Source organism: Rhinoraja longicauda, chromosome 14 (assembly GCF_053455715.1).
Source record: "Rhinoraja longicauda isolate Sanriku21f chromosome 14, sRhiLon1.1, whole genome shotgun sequence".
Taxonomy (NCBI): domain Eukaryota; kingdom Metazoa; phylum Chordata; class Chondrichthyes; order Rajiformes; family Arhynchobatidae; genus Rhinoraja; species Rhinoraja longicauda.
In genome coordinates, this window is record NC_135966.1 from 34,680,790 (window position 1) to 34,703,018 (window position 22,229).

Sequence of the window (22,229 nt, forward strand, 5' to 3'; positions counted from 1 at the left end):
AAAATTGAACAAGTACTTAAAAGAACAATACAAGCCTCTGAGAAAGCTGGGGAGAATTAGTTAAACTGCATAGAGGTGCAGCGGTAGAGTTGCTGCCTTACAGCGCCGGAGTCCCGGGTTCGATCCTGACCACGGGTGCTGCTTGCTATGGAGTTTGTACGTTCGCCCTGTGACCTTGTGGATTTTCTCCTAGTGCTCCGGTTTCCTCCCACACTCCAAAGACGTAGAAGATTGTAGGTTGGGATTAGCTTCGGTAAAATTGTAAATTGCCCCTGGTGGGTCGGATAGTGTTAGTGTACGGGGTGATTGCTGGTCGGCACGGACTCGGAGGGCCAAATAGCCTGTTTCAGTGCTGTTTCTCTAGAGTCCAAAGTGAGTTCTTTCAATGTGCAAGGACGGACATGATCAATGACTTCCAATGCTGCAGACCCCACAGGAATGCATACAGGAATGCAAATCAACAGTTTAAGGCCATTTCAGTGAGTGCAACTAATTAAAGTAACAACCTGTTTCTAAATCTGGCCACAACACATCCCTGACTTTGGAAAATCCATATCAATGCACTTCAAGGACGGGTGACCCAAACCTTACAGTAATCATAAAAGATGAGCAGTTAAGAGGCAATGATGCAGACTGAGATGACATTGTTCAGCACAATGTGCTTTCGGGAACAGCAGCTCAGATTTTAATTGAGTTGCTCAGTCATAAATCTGGCTTCCTTTGGTCTGGATCAGTCCAAAGCCCTGATGATTGCAGGCATTTGGCTGCAGCTGTTCGGTAAACAGGACGTGGCTGAATGATTAAGATATGAAATCATTTTTCCACATTCAGCTCTAATTTCATTTTAACTATCTGCCCCTGTTCAAGTGAACAATAATTTCCTGGAAGTAATTTCTTTAACAGTATCGAAGCCAAACAAATGGCCTGAAATACAAGTTTGTTGTAAACTACTTTATTCTATGTAATTCATGGTCCTGAATCGATTGGAAACATTTATTTGGTTACATGGCTTTATCAGGAAAAGCTGGTGTAAATCGTCTCAAAAAGTATATTCCAAAACTCTTCCATCTATTCTGCCAAATGCCATAGGAACTGTTAATTCATTTTAAACCTTATATACATGTCTCCTGGCTAATATTACATTCATAACCAACATATTTTTAAAAAGCTACTCACTATCCCACTGTTTGAAGGAAATACAAGTAACTGCAGATGCTGGAATTTTGAACAAAACAAAGTGCTGGAGGAACTCAGCAGTTCAGGCAGCATCTGTAGGGGGAGTGAAAAATGTCCCAACCCAAACCGTTGCCTATCCAAAGCCCCCTCAGATGCTGCCTCACCCACTGTGTTACTCCAGCACATTGTGCTTTACTGTATGTGGGAAGGTGCTTTAAGACAATGCAATGCATATAATCTCCAATATGCTTTCTGGTGGACACAAATAAACCTGCAGGGCTATTCCAACCAACAATGACTCCACTGCAGAACCAGGGTTACCACACCCAACACACTGTCTATCTATGGTATACAGATCACAAAGTCCTGGAGGAACTCAGCGGGTCAGACAGCGTCTAAGAAAGGAAAGGACAGATGACGTTTTGGGTCAGACCTTTCTTGGACTGCACGCTATTCTGAGCTCCATCACGGCAAGAGATTACCAGGTAGACAAAGGAAAAGACACATGGCTCTTCGCAAAGCTTCATTGAAAATGTACAACATTTACTTTAGTTTATTGTTATTGCCATGTGTACCGAGGTACAGTGAAAAGCTTTTTGTTGCGTGCTATCCCGTCAGTGGAAAGACTATACATAATTACAATCAAGCCATCCACAGTGTATAAATACAGTATAAAGGTATAATGTTTAGTGCAAGATAAAGTCCAGTGACGGTAGATGGTAGGTCAGGGTCACTATCTAATTGGTGAGAGGACGGTTCAGTTGCCTGATAACTGGGAAGAAGCTGTCCCTGAACCTGGACGTATGCGTTTTCACACTTATGTACCTCTTGGCTGATGGGAGAAGGAAAAAGAGGGACTGTCCAGGGTGAGACTAGTCCTTGATTATGCTGATGGTTTTGCCGAGGCAGCGTTAAATATGTTTGGAATCAACAGAAGGGAGGTTTAGTTTGTGTTACGTCTATCTATCTCTGTAATTTCCTGCGGTCTTGGATGGAGCTGTTCTCAAGCGAGGCAATGATGCAATGCAGTAAAATGCTTTCTTAGGAATGTTGTCCCTTCCACTCCGGAGGGACTACCCCCTTCCCGGCCGGCCCAGAGCGGCATGCGCTGCCACTCCAATGATTCCAACACCTCAATGATTCCCGAGAATCTCTGCCCTTAGACCTCAAAGTGGAGAAGGAGCATTGAATTTGATAGAGAAGCAAGAGTTAATATGTCTAGTGGTGAAGTCAATGAAACAGGATCAGTCACAATCTCACTGAAAGATGGCGCAGGTTGAAGGTCTGCTTGGCCAACTCCTGTTCACACTCGTACTGAACAGTCTGCCTCCAGTACTGTATTAGGCTCAGTTGTTAAGTTATTAAAGCTGAAAGCTGTTGAGGATTGCAAGGAGTTAAACATTTATTTTCTGTAGCTCCCCAGCAACGTCCTTTACCTCACCTCCGCAAACTGGGCTTTTAATCTGGGTGGAGGTGACAAAGAGGTTCTTTTTGCACACATTTGTCTGCAGGAATCTCTCCCCCCCCCCCCCCAAAAAAAAAAACCAAATCCTCAAACATTTTAAATGTTTACGAAAGGTTATGGAGAATTAGAAAATGCTGTGGGAGATACAAAGAGAACAAAGACAGGGAAGTCCATTGCACTGACAGAAAAAAGGCGGCTGGAGCACGTAGGAAGCTCACAAACATCACTCGATTTACCAACACCTTATCCACAAAAAAAATTGATTCAAGCTTTTAAATTTGCACTAGATACTGATACTGACACCACACCAAAAAATGAATGACGTGTTACAAATTAATGGGCATTTACTGTGATTTTGCAATTTTGGTAATTCTTGATTTAATTTAAAACAGACAATGCGATTTAGAGCTTCGCCGAGGGTTGAAGTAGCTTTAATCAAGCTGTCCTATTTATTGCACAGGCTTTCAGTAAGCCTGCTCTGAATATTCTCCAAAGGCACTCAGCAAATTGAAGCAGGAATGAAACTGCAGGGGAAGGGAGGTGGGGTGGGGCAGTGATGGTGGCTCATGAAGATGCAGCTTCGTTTATCACTGCGTGTTGCAAAATGGAGTCTACGCAGAGGACAAGAAACTGGATCATGCACACAGGAACCTTGCTTGCTTGCTGAAATAAAACCATGCAAAAACCATTATGCATTGGCTTTTTTAATTTGCAGTTATGCTACTGCAAGCATAATATAGAAATGAGAGGAAAAATAAGTAAGGTTTCTAGCCTTTTTTAATAAATGACAAAAAGCTTTTTTTCCCTGTGCCTATAAAACAGACCGTGGTTTTGCTTTGCAGCTGCTTTCTTTGTTGAGACCATCTGTTCAGCATTAGGGAGCATTTAAAAAAAAAATTCAGTAAGATCAACAAAATTTCGCCATGGACCACTATCTGTGGTAACAAAACTACAAAATAAAAATACCACAGGCACCATTTTCATCTGCAAAAATTCGATTTAAAATAAATGCACACAAAATATAAAATCTTTTTATATTCAGACAACACCCTTTTTAAAAAATATATTAAAAAGAAGGGCAACACTGACACCTACTGATCAGAAGCAGTTGGTGCCATAGTTGAGCAGCATCTGACAGCTGCCTGTCAAAAAGAAGCCAAGCCCCCTGTTCCTGCATATATTATTTTTTAAAGCTGGACTGTCACCTGAAAAAAAAATTTTAATAATTTTTTTTAAAAATGAAAATGCTTCAGAACACGTTCATTAATAATACCGTTCACCAAAATTGCTGTATTGCATCGTAATTTTATTCTACACCATGAATTACAGAATACTCAATGGGTGGCACACTGGCGCAGCTTGTCGAGCTACTTCCCGACAACGCGAGAAACCCAGGTTCGATCCTAACCTCAGGTACTGTCTGTGTGGAGGTTACACGTTCTCCATGTGACCACGCGGGTTTCCTCCTGATGCTCTGGCTTCCTCCCACATCCCAAAGATGTGCAGGTTTGTAGGTGATCAGCCTCTGTAAATTGCCCCAGTGTGTAGGGAGTCGATTAGAAAGTGGGATAACATGAAACTCATGTGAACGGGTGGTTAATGGACGACATGGACTTGGTGGGCTGAAGGGGCCTGTTTCAATGCTGTATCTCTAAATTAAAATAAACCTGATGCAGTTGCCAATGCGCCTTGATATGAAAATGTGAAAGTGGTAGAGTTGCTGCCTTGCAGCGCCAGAGACCCGGGTTCAATCATGACTAGGCTGGTGTCTGTACAGAGTTTGTACATTCTCCCTGTGACCATGTGGGTTTTCTCTGGGTGCTCCTATTTTCTCCCACACTCGAAAGACGTAGAGGTTTGTAGGTTAATAGGCGTCAGTAAACATTGTAAATTGTCCCTCGTGTGTAGGTTAGTGTTAGTGTACGGGGATTGCTAGTCAGCATAGACTCGGTGGGCCGAAGGGCCTATTTCCTTGTTGAATCTCTAAACTAAACTAAAACTAAGCAGTGGGGCTTGGGTGCTAGAATATCAGTCGGTGGACAAATAGTAGAAGCTAGTAGATTTGGCTTTTAAGCAACATTTTAAGCACTCTGGAGAACCAACCATTTTGATGCTATACCTAACAGTACATTCCAAAGTGTCTTTTGAAGAATGATCACTGTCAAAACTAGATGGCTCAATTCCCCATAGCTAGATCCCATAAACAGCAGTGTGACAAGAGTGAAGATATAAATATTGGCAAAAAACCCAGAAAGAACCATCCTCCTCTCTGCAGAGGCATCGTAGGATCTTTGGGTAAACGGTCTTTGACCTGAAACATTAGCTCTGATTCTCTTCCCATTGGAATCTCTGACATCCACCTGCGTAGTTAGATGGGACACTGAATTCACACCTCATCTGAGAGAAAGAGCCGATCGGTCAGTGATGGACTTCCTCAATGCTCAATCAGGCTTGAGGCTTGAATTTGCAATCTTTGAACTCAGCATCAAGGGTTCCATCATTGAGCCATGATTCTTTCCCTGGGCTTGGCCAAGTGATATGTACTTAAGAGTCACAGACAGTCATCGAGTCATATGTACTTCTGGAAAATATATGACAAACCAACAAGAGTTTCATACCAAAGAAGAACACAAAGTCAAAGGCGGACTCGTCCTGACCCAAAACATCTTTTATGACCCGTACATCATATGCTTTTTGCATATCTTTCATTTATTTGTTCTATGTACCTTTTATATCTCTCATTTCCCTCTCCCCTGACTCTCAGTCTGAAGGGTCTCGACCCGACATGTCACCTATTCCTTTTCTCCAGAGATGCTGCCCGACCCGCTGAGTTACTCCAGTAATGTGTGTATGTCCAACAATTGGTTTCAACAAGCATCTGTAGTTCTTTATTTCTACATACAGCTCATAATAAAAAACATGTAATTTCAGCATACATCAGCAATCAGACAGACCCAAACAAGTCTCAAGTGGAGCAGAATTCACCACTATAATGCTTTCACCCATGATTATTTCATTTATATTAAAAAACCTGTACTTTAGGACAACATGTTAAAGGATTATTCTCTGTTTGTTCTCCAGCACCATTTTTCAAGTATAAACTTGGGTTAGTTTAATTCAAGATGGAGCAACACTGCCACCTTCGGGCAGTGTTATTTATAGCAGTACATGTGAAATGCAATGTTATCACGGCAGTGCTGGGAATATTTTACTCAGTCACTCAGATGGAAATTGTTCTTTGCATCACACATTGAGTACTTGTGATACTAATGCCACCAGCCAGCAGTGTCCAAGTCTCCAAGACTAGATCCAGTCTGAAGCAGGGTCCAGACCCAAAAGGTCACCTGTCCATTCCTTCCATGGATGATACCTGACTCAATGAATTACTCCAGCACTTAGTGCTTTGCTCAACATTCAGCAACTGCAGTTCCTAGCATCCCCAGACCCATCCTCAACAGGCCCAACCTAATCAGAATGTGTCTTTTCGGATGTGGATAAGGGATTTCAGCTGAAGGTCCTGGATTAGCACACAGCACAAAGAACAGACCCTTCACTGTGTCAAACATGATGCCATGTTTAACTAAGCTCCTCTGCCTGCAATTATCCATATCCTTCAATTCCTTGCATATCCATGTGCCTGTCTAAAACCCTCTGAAATGCCACTATCATACCTGCCATGCTTAATTGCCCTTAATTTGAATTACGCTCAGTCTTTACAGATGACAGTCATGAGGAAAGTCTGGTGTGTAGGAAGGAACAGTGGATGCTGGTTCATACTGAAGATAGACATAAAATGCTGGAGTAACATTTCTGGAGAAAAAGAAAAAGTGTCTTCGGATAAGAAACCTTCTTCAGACCGGGAAGTCTGGTATTGTACAAAGGGTCAAAGTGGGAAAGGATGCTCAAAAATGGCAATCCAATCATTATATAGTCACTGTTAAATGACTGCGGCTTTTTAATTGCCTTCATCTGTTTAATTCTATTTAATTGAATATAAATTCTCCAGTTGCCTGGGAGAGCGAGGATGGGGGGGAATTTGAACTCGTGCCTCTGCATCAGTTGTTCAGGCCTCTGGACTACAAGTCCACTAACATGTTCAGTGAGTTATTTATGGAACTTGTCTCAGCTTCATCCTGTGTGCTTGGACAAAGGGAATATTGTATCATGAAAGCCATTCACAGGGAAAAGCAATGACGCATTGTGCCTGCAGTGAACTACTGCAATCATAACTGGCCTCAAATGCACTTGGAACAATGAGGGAATGTTTTGCTCCAGTCTTAAGTCAATTCATTGCACATTGAATACTACTTTTCGCATGAGAAAAAAGCTTTTCTTGCCAGATGAAAAGAAAAATAAATTTACTGTGCCTGGCAATGGCGGTCACATAATTTGAAAGAGATGAGGTAAAATAAAGACCCACACAAAACCAAGATAATAACACATTCATTTCTTCCTGGCAGACACTGTATTATTAAGAAAACAAGTGTCTTTACTGATAACACGTAGTCCATGTAATTTCCTGGACTGGTTTCAATTGCCCAAGGGGGGGTCCAGAGCATTTCTCCAAATGTTCTTTTCTGACTCGGCCTGGGATTTGGCAGTCTTCTCAATTGTCTGTTCACACGCACGCTGATTTCTTTCTATTTGCCACGAGGTTCCGCTGGTACATTCATACTGCACTATACTAACATCATTTCAACTCGGCTGGATAGATGCTTTTTAACATTCAGGCAATGAAGGAAGGCACATTGGCACAGCAGCTGCCTCACAGCACCAGAAGTCCGAATTTGATGCTGGACTCAGGTGCCGACTGTGTGGAGTTTGCGCGTTTTCCCCTGTGACCACATGCGTTTTCTCCGGGTGCTTCAGTTTCCTCCCACTTCGCAAAGATGAGCAGGTTAATATGCCTCCGTAAATTGCTTCCAGTATGTAGGGAGCGTACGCAAATGTAGGATTATATAGAGGTAGTGTGAACGGCAGATACAAAATGCTGGAGTAACTCAGTGGGACAGGCAGCATCTCTGGAGAGAAGGAATGGGTGAGTTTCGGGTCGAGACCCTTTTTCAGACTGATGTTAGTGTGAACAGTAATTGAAGGTCGACATAGACTCAGTGGGCCAAAGGGCCTGTTTCCATCGTGCATCTTTCAATTAATGAAGAAAGGTTCTGACCCGAAACATCACCTTTCAAAAAGGGTCCCGACCTGAAATGTCATTTATCCAGTGCCTTCAGAGATGCTGCCTGATTCGCTGAGTTACTCCAGCATTTTGTTTTCCTCAAGATTCCAGCATCTGCAGTTCCTTTCTTCTCAATCAATCTGTCAATTTCTCAACAGCAAGGTAAACTGCATGGTGTCCGATACCGCTGCCTCTAACCTCTACTGCACCAACTTCTCTCAAATTAAAATAGCCTTCATTGTCTCAACTCCACATACTCCTCACAAGCTCCATGCTGTTATGCTTTTGCAACTGATGTTTGCTTCTCTCTTTTCAGCAGTCGTCTTCATCCTTCCATCCCCCAAAGAGTTTACTTAGAACCCATCTCTTTGACCATACCGTTGGTAACTCTCGGAAGTAACGGAAAAAGATACGTTTGGCAGGACACTGGGCAGCAGGTCACAGAACCAAATTAACAATCAGTTATCACATGACTCGAGGGAAGGCATAATGAAGTCAATGGCCACATTTTGTGGTTAAGCTTAGAGATACATCTGTGGGCTGAAGGGAAACAGGCCCTCCAGCCCACCGATTCTGGCCAACCAACGATAACCCATACACTATTCAACAATTTACAGAAGCCAATTAAGCTACAAACCACACGTCTTTAGAGTGCGGTAGGAAACCGGAGTGCCCGGAGAAGACTTAGGGTCACAGGGAGAGCGTATAAACTCCGTACAGTCAGGATCGAACGCGGGTCTTTGACGCTGTAAAACAGCAACTCTCCCGCTGTGCCACTGTGTTACCACTGTGGTGTACAAGTAAAAAAAAACAAAAGATCGCCGATCTTTGAAATTCAGCCTGTACCAATGGAGGGGACACAAGCAACTAAAGGGTCTTGAACTTAAATGTCACCTCTCCCCTCCCGGGATGCTGCCTGACTGACTGAGTTACTCCAGCACTTGGTGTTTTTCAACAGTGATAAACGTTAGCATCACGACAATCAGAAGTTATTACAGTGCATTCTCAGATATAGATGTGAATGCGCAATTTTGAGCAATTTTTTGATGGGGGTTTGCAACATAAATGTGGCCATCATGCAAATGAATGTACCTGTACACTAATCAGGGCTTCCACCAGAAGTGCAACACTGCCACCCAGTGTCCAAATAGCTCACTCTAATTATCTCTGTAAACACAACGTTCAATCGTTTCATGTCCAAATCAGAGGAGAAGATTGTTGTTCATCTTCTATGCAATCAAGAAATCAGAGATATCACAGGTGGCAGAGTGGAAAAGGATCATAACCATAGCACAGAGAAAGACCAAGGAGGGGTCTGAAATAATGGGAATGCTACATGCGAGGCTTTGCACAATGTGAAACTAATCTAAGTCAGCAATATAGGGCGAGAAAGGTGAAAGCTGAGAGATGGGAGGTGGAGTAGGAAGAGACTACAAAACTTGAGTCTAAGTGCGAACAAAAAATCTTCCAAAGCTGCTCAAGGGAACGCCACACAGTGGCACAGCGGTAGAACTGCTGCCTCACAGCGCCAAAGACCCAGGTTCAATCCCGACCTCGGGTGCTATCTGTGTGTAATGTTTACGTTCTCCCTGCATGGGTTTCTGCTTGGTGCTCCAGTTTCCCCAGAAGACGTGCAGATTTTAGGTTAATTGGCCAGCGTAACTAGCCCCTGGTTTGTGGATGAGGAGTTGAATCTGGGGAATTAATAACTGTACAAGAGAATAAAGTTGGATTAGGTGAGTGTGGGATTAGTTCATGCTCAGCATGGACTTGGTGGGCCAAATGGGCTTGTTTCAGTGTGCATCTCTCTGGTATTTCAATGTTGTATCTTGCTGGTGTGTTCAGTCACAACAATAACTTCCTTGGTGTGGATATCTGAGCTGTTCTGTTTCTCTGTACAATTTAACAGTAACTAAAATTATTCTCCGACTGCACTCGAAGACTTCACTGCAGCAGAATTTGTGTGAAACACTATTGTTCAAACATCCAAAGCATCATAAAATGTAATTGAAATCATGTGGCATCAATTGGCCCATGGTCCCTTTGCAATTCCTGGAAAAAACTATCCAATTACACCCAGTCTCCTGCTCTTCCCTAAGCTCTGGAAAAAAAACGACCTTTTTAAATATCCCCGATAAATCATGCTTCAACCTTCATTTTTCGTATTCTAACCATTCTCCAGGGAGAGAAATCGTGAAAAATCTGTCTAGGTTAATGGTGACTGTTGCCTTTATGTCAACTCCTGACATGGAGGTGACCTCAAATATTTCCATCATTTTAAAGGTTCTAAGATGTGGCATCCACTTTCTACCAATTTTCCTGAAAATTACAAACCTTTCCTTCTGTGGTGTATTATACCCTTTGAATTATAGTTCCCTTGCAACTGTAATCAGGCAACTGAACCATTCTACCAACAACTAGAGCAGTGCTGAATTACTACTTACTTCATTGGAGACTCTCGGACTATTTTTGATCGGATTTTAGTGGCTTCATCTTGCACTAAATGTTATTCATGTTATTCCCTTTATCATGTATCTGTATACTGTGGATGGCTCGATTGTAATCATGCATTGTCTTTCCACTGACAGGTTAGCATGCAAAAAAAACTTTTCACTGAACCTTGGTACACATGACAAGACTCTTTAATAGCAGCGCATTTGGAAAGCAGTGACGGGATCAGTCAAACTCAGCATGGATTTATGAAGGGGAAATCATGCTTGACACATCTTGAGGATGTAACAAGTAGAATGGATAAGGGAGAGCCAGTGGATGTGGTGTATCTAGACTTTCAAAAAGCCTTAGACAAGGTCCCACACGAGAGATTAGTATGCAAAGTTAGAGCACATGGTATTGGAGGTAGGGTACTGACAAGATAGAAAACTTTATTCACAAAATGCTGGAGTAACTCAGCAGGTCAGGCAGCATCTCAGGAGAGAAGGAATGGGTGACGTTTCGGGTCGAGACCCTTCTTCAGACTGATAACAGGGGGGCGGGACAAAGGAAGGATATAGGTGGAGACAGGAAGATAGAGGGAGAACTGGGAAAGGGAGGGGAAGAGAGGGACAGAGGAACTATCTAAAGTTGGAGAAGTCAATGTTCATACCGCTGGGCTGCAAGCTGCCCAAGCGAAATATGAGGTGCTGTTTCTCCAATGCCGGTGGGCCTCACTATGGCACTGGCGGAGGCCCATGACAGAAAGGTCAGACTGGGAGTGGGAGGGGGAGTTGAAGTGCAAAGCCACCGTGGAGATCAGGTTGGTTAAGGTGGACTGAGCGAAGGTGTTGAGCGAAACGATCGCCGAGCCTGCGTTTGGTTTCACCGATGTAAAGAAGTTGACATCTAGAGCAGCGGATACAATAGATGAGGTTGGAGGAGGTGCATGTGAACCTCTGTCTCACCTGGAAAGACTGTTTTGGTCCTTGGATGGAGTTGAGGAGGGAGGTAACGGGACAGGTGTTGCATCTCCTGCAGTTGCAGGGGAAAGTGCCCGGGGATGGGGTGGTTTGGGTAGGAAGGGACGAGTGGACCAGGGAGTTACGGAGGGAGTTACGGAACACAGAAAGGGGAGGGGAAGGGAAGATGTGGCCAGTGGTGGGGTCCCGTTGTAGGTTTGGGTAGGAAGGGACGAGTGGACCAGGGAGTTACGGAGGGAGTTACGGAACACAGAAAGGGGAGGGGAAGGGAAGATGTGGCCAGTGGTGGGGTCCCGTTGTAGGTGACGGAAATGTTGGCGGATGATTTGTTGGATCCGCTGGCTGGTGGGGTGGAAGGTGAGAACGAGGGGGATTCTGTCCTTGTTACGAATGGGGGGAGGGGGAGCAAGAGCGGAGCTGTGGGATGTAGAAGAGATCCGAGTGAGAGCCTCGTCTATAATGGAAGAGAGGAAGCCCCGTTTCCTGAAGAATTAAAACTGGTTGGCAGACAGGAAGCAAAGAGTAGGAATTAACGGGTCCTTTTCAGAATGGCAGGCAGTGACTAGTGGGGTGCCGCAAGTCTCAGTGCTGGGGCCCCAGCTACTTACAATATATATTAACGATTTAGACAAAGGAATTAAATGTAACATCTCCAAGTTTGTGGGTGACACAAAGTTGGGTGACAGTGTGTGCTGCGATAAGGATGCATGGCAGATGCAGTATAATGTGGATAAATATGAGGTTATCCACTTTGGTGGCAAGAACAAGAAGGCAGATTATTATCTGAATGGTGTAAAAAGGAACTGCAGATGCTGGTTTAAACCAAAGATGGACACAAAAAGCTGGAGTAACTCAGCGAGACAGGCAGCATCTCTGGAGAGAAGGAATGGGTGACGTTTTGGGTCAACAAAGGAAGAACTTTTTCAGTCAGAGTGTGGTGAAGGTGTGGAATTCTCTGCCTCAGAAGGCAGTGGAGGCCAGTTCGTTGGATGCTTTCAAGAGAGAGCTGGATAGAGCTCTTAAGGATAGTGGAGTGAGGGGGTATGGGGAGAAGGCAGGAACGGGGTACTGATTGAGAGTGATCAGCCATGATCGCATTGAATGGCGGTGCTGGCTCGAAGGGCTGAATGGCCTACTCCTGCACCTATTGTCTATTGTCTATTGTCTATTGAGACCCTTCTTCAGACTATCTGAATGGTGTCAGATTAGGAAAAGGGGAGGTGCAACGAGACCTGGATGTCCTTGTACATCAGTCACTGAAAGTAAGTATGCAGGTACAGCAGGCAGTGAGGAACGGAAATGGCACGTTAGCCTTCATTGCAAGAGGATTTAAGTATAGGAGCAAGGAGGTCCTACTGCAGTTGAACTGGGCCCTGGTGAAATCTCACCTGGAATATTGTGTGCAGTTTTGGTCTCCTAATTTGATGAAGAGCATTCTTGCTATTGAGGGAGTTTAGCTAGGTTCACCAGGTTAATTCCCGGGATGGCGGGACTGGGCTTATAATCACTGGAATTTAGAAAGAGGAGAGATCTTATAGAAACAAATAAAATTCTTAAGGTATTGTTGGGGAAGTCCAGAAGCAGGGGTCACAGTTCAAGAATAAGGGGTAGGCCATTTCGGACTGAGATGAAGAAAAACTTTTTCACCCAGAGAGTTGTGAATCTGTGGAATTCTCTGCGACAGAAGGCAGTGGAGGCCAGTTCACTAGATGGTTTCAAGAGAGTTAGATATAACTCTTAGGGCTAACGGAATCATGGGATATGGGGAAAAAGCAGGAATGGGGTACAGATTTTGGATGATCAGCCATTGAATGGCGGTGCTGGCTCGAAGGGCCGAATGGCCTACTCCTGCACCTATTTTCTATGTTTCTATTCAAGACTGAGACTGAAGAGGGGTCCTGACCCAAAACTTCATCTATCATTTTTCTCCAGAGATGTTGCCTGGCCCGCTGTTACTCCAGCACATTGTGTCTATTTTTGGTATAAACCAGCATCTGCAGTTCTTTGTTTCTACATTTTACCCTTGGAAACAGACTGTGACCTTCTCATCTTATATACACCAATCATGATTTTATAAACCTCTAAGGTCACCTCTCAACTTCCTTTGTTACAGGGAAATAAATCCCAGCCTGTGTACTCCTGCAATAGAATTTAGGCCCTCTAGTCTCAGTAAAATGAGCTAATCATGTCCATTTGCTTTCACTCCTACACCAATCTCTTTCATAGTAATTGACCAGGTAAACGGAGGTGCCAAAAAAAGTCCTAATTTGTCTCTCCAAATACAAAAGATCTTTTCCTCTTTGATCCATCCAACATTAAGCAATTAGCATGATTACTGCATACTTGATTTAGCTGGATCGACAGCTTGATTAATCTGCCCAAACGCCAGACAAAGAAATGAGGGCAAAGAGGAGAAAGAGAAAATTACATGCGAACACTAGGATTCAACAAAGGTCTATTATGTAATGTATTTCTTGTGGAAGACAGCTTTACAAAGTAGCATGAAAAGAGGTCACCTACCTGGCTTGGTAATCATTGCGAATCAGAAGCAAATGCTGAAGTATGGACAGGAAGTATTGCTCTGCTTTGGAGTCCTTCACGGTGTTCAGGAGCATCTGGAAGACTTCACTCATATCTGTGAAGCTACTGTTAAGGAGATAATTCAACAACTTCTCAATGCTGACACAAAAAGAACTGCAGATGCTGGAATCTTGTGCAAAACGCAAAGTGCTGGAAGAACTCAGTGGTTCAGGTAGCATCTGGGAAAGGAATGGATAGAGGGCATTTCAGGTCAGGGTGTTTCTTCAGACTAAAGGACCTGATCCAAAATATCACATGTCTATTCCTTCCACAGATGTTGCTTGACCCGCTAAGTTCCTCCAGCATAATGTTTCTTCAAAATTTCTAAATGCTTCTGGTTAATGTGCCCTTTGGGATTGCATGTTATAGAATCTGCCAAAATTGCTTCTTTTCATCCCATTCTCCCAAAACCACTACCTCCAGGCAAAAATAATCTTTTTGAAAATTTCAAAAATAATTTGGGGAACTGATACAGCCAACACTGAACCAGCCTTCTATCACATTTAGATAAATTATTTTCGCATGTACTGAGGCACAGTGAAAAGTGATGTCTTGCATGCCATCCAATCAAATTGAAAAATACAATCAAGTCAAACTCAAGTACAAAAGAACAAAGGAGAAGATGCAGAGTGCAGAATATAGTTCTCAGCATTGTAGTGCCCTAGTTGCAAAGTTCAAATGGTGTCTTAACTTAATCCTTCTGCTTCAAATACTAAAATTGGCAGCTCCCACATTCACCACAAACCCATGGAATGTTTAATATCTGTGAATTTCTGTGGGATGGAGGGTGGGCAAGAAATCAGAAAGAAGGCAGTGCCAACCACTCCGTATTTTCTCACACTTTGGAGATCAAAAGGTAATGGGAAAATTGTGGTCAGACGTAAAGCTGACGTGATTAATGCTCTCCCTTCCAGTCTCAGATTTCATCTTAATCACATTCTTGTTGCTGATACACCTTCCTTCCAGTTACCATCCCACCAAGCAGCCACGCCTGTCATAGTTGATCATCCCACTAACTCCCCCCCCACACCTTTAGACTTTATCGATACAGCATAGAAACAGACCCTTCGGTCCACCGTGCCCATGCCGACAATGATCACCCTGTATACTAACACAATCCTACGCACTAGGGCCATTTTCCAATTTTACCGAAGGCAATTAATCTACAATTAGTCTGCACATCTTTGAAGTTTGGGAGGAAACCAGAGCAGCCGGAGAAAACCCACGCGGTCACAGGGAGAATGTACAAACTCCGAGCACCTGTGGTCAGGATCGAACTTGGGTTTCTGGCGCAGTAAGGCAGCAACTCTACGGCTGCCCCACAGTTTCACATTTCCCAGCCATTAAAACTAAAGCACCAAGTTTCGGAAGTTCTCCCCTTTCATGTATTAAAGTTCTTAGTATGTCGTTTCTACTTGCAGCTTTTTCACCGTTTTTTTTTAATTACAAAGGTTTCCTCATTAGTCTTTCACAAAAGTGCAACAAGACCTGGCCTTGTGCGTGAAATCATTAAAATAAAAAGTTTTACAGGTGAGGAATTCATTATCCCGAACATTTAACATTCACTTTAGCCAGTGGGTAATTGCGTTTAAATGGGTTTCCGCCAGTATTGCAGGTCAAGGCAACCTAAGCGTGGGAGAGTGGGAACGAAACAGCACTGTTGAGACACAATCCTTTTCTTTTTAATGCAAAATGTAATTCCTGTTTTACGGAATAAGCAATTATTTCAGGAAAATGCAGTGAAGCAGGCACGTAATAGGTTGTTTAAAGGATCCAGGTTCTAGGTATTCATTTTATATCCAACACTAATCTTCAGTACAAAATTATGGAAGATGTGTATTAAAACTTAAATGGTTTTTGCTATGTTCTCCCATTATAATTACGGTTATATTCCACATAGTATTACTGCACAATCCCTGAACCTGCTTGTGAATTATCAACAACTTTTATACACTGGAAAATTTAGCTCAGTCTGTCTTCACAGATGCTGTCTGACCTTTAGACTTTAGAGATACTGTGCAGAAACAGCCCCTCAGCCCACTGACTCCACACCGACGAGCGATCACTCCATACACTAGCACTATCCTACACACTAGGGACAATTTACAATTTTACAGAAGCCAAATTAACCTACAAACCTGTATGTCTTTGGAGCGTGGGAGGAAACTAGACCACCCGGTGAAAACTCACACAGTCACAAGGAGAACATATAAACTTCATACAGACAACACCCGCGGTCTGGATTGAACTGGGTCTCTGACGCTGCATGACAGCATTTCTATCTCTGTGGCACTGAGCCGACCTGCTGCGAGATGCTACCGAAATATCTCAACTGTGTTAATGGAAGCCGCTTATGTTTCCAAGATGACAAACAGTGACAACATTTATCACTAAAGTCACTGGTGCAAAAGTTAAACACAAAAAGCTGGAGCAACTCAGAGGGACAGGCAGCATCTCTGGAGAGAAGGAATCGGTGACGTTTCCGGTTGAGACCCTTCTTCAGACTAGTTAGGAATAAGGGAAACTAAAGATGTAGACGATGATGTAGAGATAAAGAACAAAGAACATCTTGTGTGTGTATGTGACAAATAAACTTGACTTGACTTGCAAAAAAATAACGATGCTACAGGAAACAGACTATTGTTAGCTGTTTGTTGGATGAAAACGAGAAGCTGGTGCGACTTGGGTGGGGGAGGGATAGAGAGAGAAGGAATGCCGGGGTTACTTAAAGTTCAACGTACCCGAAAATAGCTGGGGACCATGTGGGTGCCCATAGCTGCGCCTGGGACTTGGAGGAAGTGGGAGGAGTCGAAGGAGAAATTGTTACGGGTGAGGACCAGCTCTGCTCGGCAGAGCAGAGTGCTAGTCAAGGGAAATTGGATGGTTCTTCAAACCATCCAAAGTTAAGTCAGATAATTGCAAATTCTGGAAGTGTGAATGAAAATACTGCAAATACTCAACAGATTAACATTACCAACAACTAACAATAAATGTATGTTGCGATTTCCTACAGGAATTAAAGGTTAAATATGGCCTTGAATTTCATTTCTGTTCCCTTCTGAAGTTCTGCGACATTTTGTGCATCTGAGGTAGCAAAATTCATTTCATAGTTAGGAGCAAATGCATTTTCAGTCGCATACTACATAAGTGTGTAAGAAATAGGAGCAGAAGGCCATGTTCGGTAATTGAAAGCAAAACCTTCCAGATTTTGGAAACACGGAATAAAACCCTGTCTGCCTTCCCGCTTATTCAATAACAGGATGCTGATCGGATCTTGGCCTCACTGTCTTTCCTGCCTGGCCCTTGAACTCTCGAATGTACCAGGGACTTATCTCAAACTTGGATATATCCAATGACTCTGCTTCCACTGCTTTCCAAAGTAGTGTCCGTGGAATTCCAGAAGTTCACAACCTTCCTTTAGGATGACCTCTTATTCGGAAGCTACACCTCCATAGCAGGGAAAAATTGGCTCAGCATCAAACCTTCTCACAATCCTGCGTCAATAGTTCTCATCTAATAAGCATAAATCCAACCTGCTCAATCTTTCTTCATAAGACATGCCTCATTGTTTAATGAATGGACATCTCTGTCGATCAACAATAAGTTCTTCTGTAAATTGTTCCTAGTGTGTTGGATAGAACTAGTGTACTGCAGACTCGGTTGTCCAAAGGGCCAGTTTTCACACTGTTTCTCTAAACTAAACTAAACTAAACATTGTGCAGACAAAATACCCAACAGGAGGCTACTTAGGCTTTCTTTCCTGCTTGGCGCTTTGATACAGCTATCCAGTTATTCCCGATTCCCGGAATTTGATATAAACATGCCAACCTTGTTTGTACAATTACATAGATAATTGTCGTTTCAAAAGCCACTTTAGAATCTGCTTTCACCTTCCTCTGAAGCAATGAGCCACAGTACATACCATTCTCTGCACAAAATATATTTCATTTCATTCCTGGTGTCTTATGCAATTACATGTGTCCTTTTAACTCTTGTGGGGTGCAAACAATTTTCCTTTATACAACTATCCTTAGTTTTAGTTTATAGTTTTAGTTTTAGATATCCAGCGTGGAAACAGACTCTTCGGCCCACCGAGTCTGCTCCGACCAGTTATCACCCACACGCACTAGTTCTATCCTACAGAAGAGGGACAATTTACAGAAGCTAATTAACCTACAAACTTGCACGTCTTTGGAATGTGGGAAGAAACCAGGGTACCAGGAGAAAGCCCACACGGTTACAGAGAAAATGTACAAACTCCTTACAGATAAGCACCCATAGGCAGGATCGAATCCAGGTCTCTGGCACTGTGAGGCGGCAACTCTACCACAGCGCTACTGTCACACCACCTTGCACCATTCTAAGGTAAATAACCACAGCAGAGGTGATAAACTTTGAACAGATTTGACCTTGTAACCCTTAGAAGATGACAAAATAAAAGTTGAAAGTTTATCTTCCTGGAGCCCAACATGTTTATGGTTCAACTGAGCATTTGAGCAGAGGAGAAATGGCCACTGTCAATCCCCTCATTATCACAGGGGGGGGGGGGGGAAGAAGAGAGGGAAGTTGTGGGGGAAGGAGGGAGAGGGGAGGGTGTTGTAGTTACCTAAAATTGGAGAATTCAATGTTCATACCGCATGGTAGCTTACAACAGAATGAACTCTACAACACATTCCATCGCTCCCATCTTACCCCCACTCCTCTGCCCTCCCTTGTTCCCCACCTGGACTCTCACCTATTTCCTCCCTTTTCCCCCTCCCCCTACATTTCTTTCTCTAGCTTTCAAGTCTTTGATCCTTTTGACATACACCTTCTGTCTTTTCATCTCTGGTCTTGGTCTATCATCTGCCCATGCAATGCCCCACTCACCTGTATCAATCTATTACCTGCTAGACTTTTGTCCTGCCTCTCCCCTTTTCCAGCTTTCTTTCTCCCACCCCCAAAAATCAATCCGAAGGGTCCCGACCTGAAATGGCACCCATCCATATTCTCCAAAGATGCTGCCTGACCCGCGAAGTTACTCCAGCACTTCGTGTCTTCTTTAGGTTTAAGAGACCATGTGGCCTACACTTGATCCTAATTTTTAAGTTACCTTAGTTAATGAAAATCTCAATTCTTTTTCTCCTTGTAAAAGTGATATTTCAATTCCAGTCATTAATTCTGATGTTGCAGTAATGGTGGTGAGTGCCTGGAACACGTTGTCATGAGTCGATGCAGATATGACAGTGGCATTTGTTTTTGGATAAAGACACAGATATGGAGGGAATGGAATGATATGGATCATGTGCAGGCAATTAAGGGTTGGTCTGGGTATCATGTCAGCATAGACATTGTCGGCCAAGGGGCCTGTTCGTGTCCTGTGTTCCTGTACTGGTCAACATTCTCTGCTCCTGTGGCCTTAAAAAAGCATGAGTGGAACATCTCTTAAACCAATTACACATGCCTGACAAATGACATCTTCACTGAAGACCTATGACTGTCAGTGAGAATTAAACCTTTCAGAAAGTATAAAGAGCTAACTGGAGGGGAATTTGCAGAAAAATTACTAAGGAAAATCAAATCCAATTGTCGAATAATTTATGTTGGATAAATTGACAATTTATGCATAACTTTGTCAATTAATTACTATCCCAGACTATTTTAAGAAATCTGAAGCAAAGACACTCAGCATGAAGGCTGGAAGAAATGTGAGTGTTTCAGTTACAGTTAAAACCTGGTATCCAAGCCTCGAAATTTACATGGAAAGAGATGCGTCTCCATTTTGTGCAGGCGCCGCTGTGTTTATGACTTCCAGATGGGTTTTTTATACACCACAACATGGCTTCAAATGGTAAAAGAAGATGTGAAACAGATGTTTCTGTCATTAAATCGTGAAAGCAGCAGGATGTTTTATTTATACTGTGGCTCTGCTGCCCTCTTACGGAAAAAGCCCAGAACAGCAATCTGTTCCAACTGCAATTCTCAACTAGCATTAAAAAAACTGGACTGAATAGATACCATGGAGTCAGAGTCGTACAGTATGAAAACAGGTCCTTTGGTCCAACTTGCCCACACCGACCAACATGTCCCATCTCCACTAGTCCCACCTGCCTGCTTTTGGCCCATATCCCTCTAAACCTATCCTATCCATGTATCTGTCTAATTGTTTCTTAAACATTGCAATAGTCCCTGCCTCAACTCCAGCACATTGTGTCCTTTTTTTTTGCAAACCAGTATCTGCAGTTCCTTGTTTCTAAATTTTAGGTTTCAATTTAAGTCTGACTCTGGAGATTTACACAGAAAAATCAGCTGCCTCTCTACTGCTGTGCCACAGCACTGTTGGAACGATCATGCTTAGCTTGAGATAATAATCAGAAGCTCCGATTTGCTACTGAAGATCTGAAGAAGGCTCACCACACGAAACGCCGCCTATCCATATTCTCCAGAGATGCTGACTGACCTGCGAAGTTACTCCAACATTGTGTGTCTATTTTGCAAAACTAGTATCTGCAGTTTCCAGTGTCTACAATTCCTCAGATTTCGCCTGATTATTTGAGTTACAATTCACATTGCCTGTCACACCAACTAGTACACACTCCTCCTACTTTTATTAAACCGCATAAACTACAAAGTAATGGGATGGAGAGACTTCATCGTGGAGAAATATCCACAAAAGTATAATTATGACAAATCGGTTTTGAGATTGCAACTTGCTGATTAAAGAGGAGGCATTGGAAGTGGTATATAGACTTTTAGAATCCCTTTGATAACATGCCACACAAGGTTGTAAAACAAAATTACCATCTTATGTGCCTATATACTGAGGATTGGTGAATGCTCAGAAAACAGAAAATAGCAGAGAAATATCTTAGATATCGACATATCACGTGCCAGACTAAATTACTATCAATTGCCGCAGACTGTTCGGTGAACGTTTGCAACTTTGTTGGTGCCAGAAAAAAGTGGCGACTCTTGTGTACTGTTGAGGTGAGGTCTGCTGTATGATTTTACCAGGTTGCATGCAAAACAAAGCATTTCACTGTAGCTTGGTACATGTGACAATAAATATCATCATCATTAGGATTTTGCTGTGCATTGTATCAGTATCTGCAGCCCCCATTTGAAATTGGTAGGATGCAAAATTGGACATAATGTGCTTTAAACGTCTCATGCATCACTCCCATTCCACCGGCCAGAAACGGAAAAAAACTTAACCTGGAATACATCCCAAAGGAGTTCATAGGCAGGTTTTCAGTGCACGAGAATCTAGATTCAAATATGTCGGGCGATTGTGCAAAGCATAGAATTGCAGATGCAAAAATCTTGGGCAAAATATAAAATGCTGGAGGAACACAGCGAGTCAGGCAGCATATTTGGAGGGAATGAATAATTTATTCTTTCCACAGATGCTTCCTGACTTGCAGAGTTTCTGCAGCACTTTGTATATTGTTCAATTATACAAAGCAAATTGTTTCAAACCCATGTTTTACTCGAATCAAAAGTAGTACTGGAAATAATTTTACATTGCTCACCAGAGTTGATGAGAGAGAGGGAAGGAACCAAGAGCACAAGGGAATAACTGAGTGGCCTTCATATGTCACAAGCTTTTTTTTAATAACAGCACATTTTAGGATGCTGGTATCAAGACATTTGTCCACCCATCTAGCAATAAGTAAATCCCCTCACCCACGTCCACCTATCATCTGCCAGACTTTGTCCCACCCCCAGCTCTCTTCCAGCTTTCTCCCCCCAACTACAATCATTGTGAAGAAGGGTCCCAATCAGAAACATCACCTGTCCATGCTCTACAGAGAAGCTGCCTGACCCGCTGAGATTCCAGCACTGTGTCTTTTACTGTTGGTATTAAGATTTCAGTGGACTTCATTCATATAAAAAACTAAATTGCAGCCAAGCCTGAACATTGCACAAAAAGTCTTGGCAAATTTTCACTGTGGATTGATGCACCAAAAATTAAAGCCTATTAGACAATAGACAATAGGTGCAGGAGGAGGCCATTCGGCCCTTCGAGCCAGCACCGCCATTCAATGTGATCATGGCTGATCATTCTCAATCAGTACCCCGTTCATGCCTTCTCCCCATACCCCCTGACTCCGCTATCCTTAAGAGCTCTATCCAGCTCTCTCTTGAATGCATTCAGAGAATTGGCCTCCACTGCCTTCTGAGGCAGAGAATTCCACAGATTCACAACTCTCTGACTGAAAAAGTTTTTCCTCATCTCAGTTCTAAATGGCCTACCCCTTATTCTTAAACTGTGGCCCCTTGTTCTGGACTCCCCCAACATTGGGAACATGTTTCCTGCCTCTAACGTGTCCAACCCCTTAATAATCTTATACGTTTCGATAAGATCTCCTCTCATCCTTCTAAATTCCAGAGTATACAATCCTAGTCGCTCCAGTCTTTCAACATATGACAGTCCCAC

At 43.0% G+C, this 22,229-nt stretch overlaps 1 protein-coding gene across 1 annotated transcript in view; it reads right to left on the reverse strand.

Annotated features, from left to right (window-relative positions):
- LOC144599769 (protein diaphanous homolog 1-like) overlaps positions 1 to 13,863 on the reverse strand; it is a 193,502-nt gene extending 179,639 nt beyond the window's left edge. Inside the window, exon 1 of the mRNA XM_078411006.1 lies at positions 13,751 to 13,863. Within this exon, the coding sequence (XP_078267132.1) occupies positions 13,751 to 13,863 (113 nt within the window). The remainder of the gene's footprint in view (positions 1 to 13,750) is intronic.
- Positions 13,864 to 22,229: the final 8,366 nt, after the last annotated feature.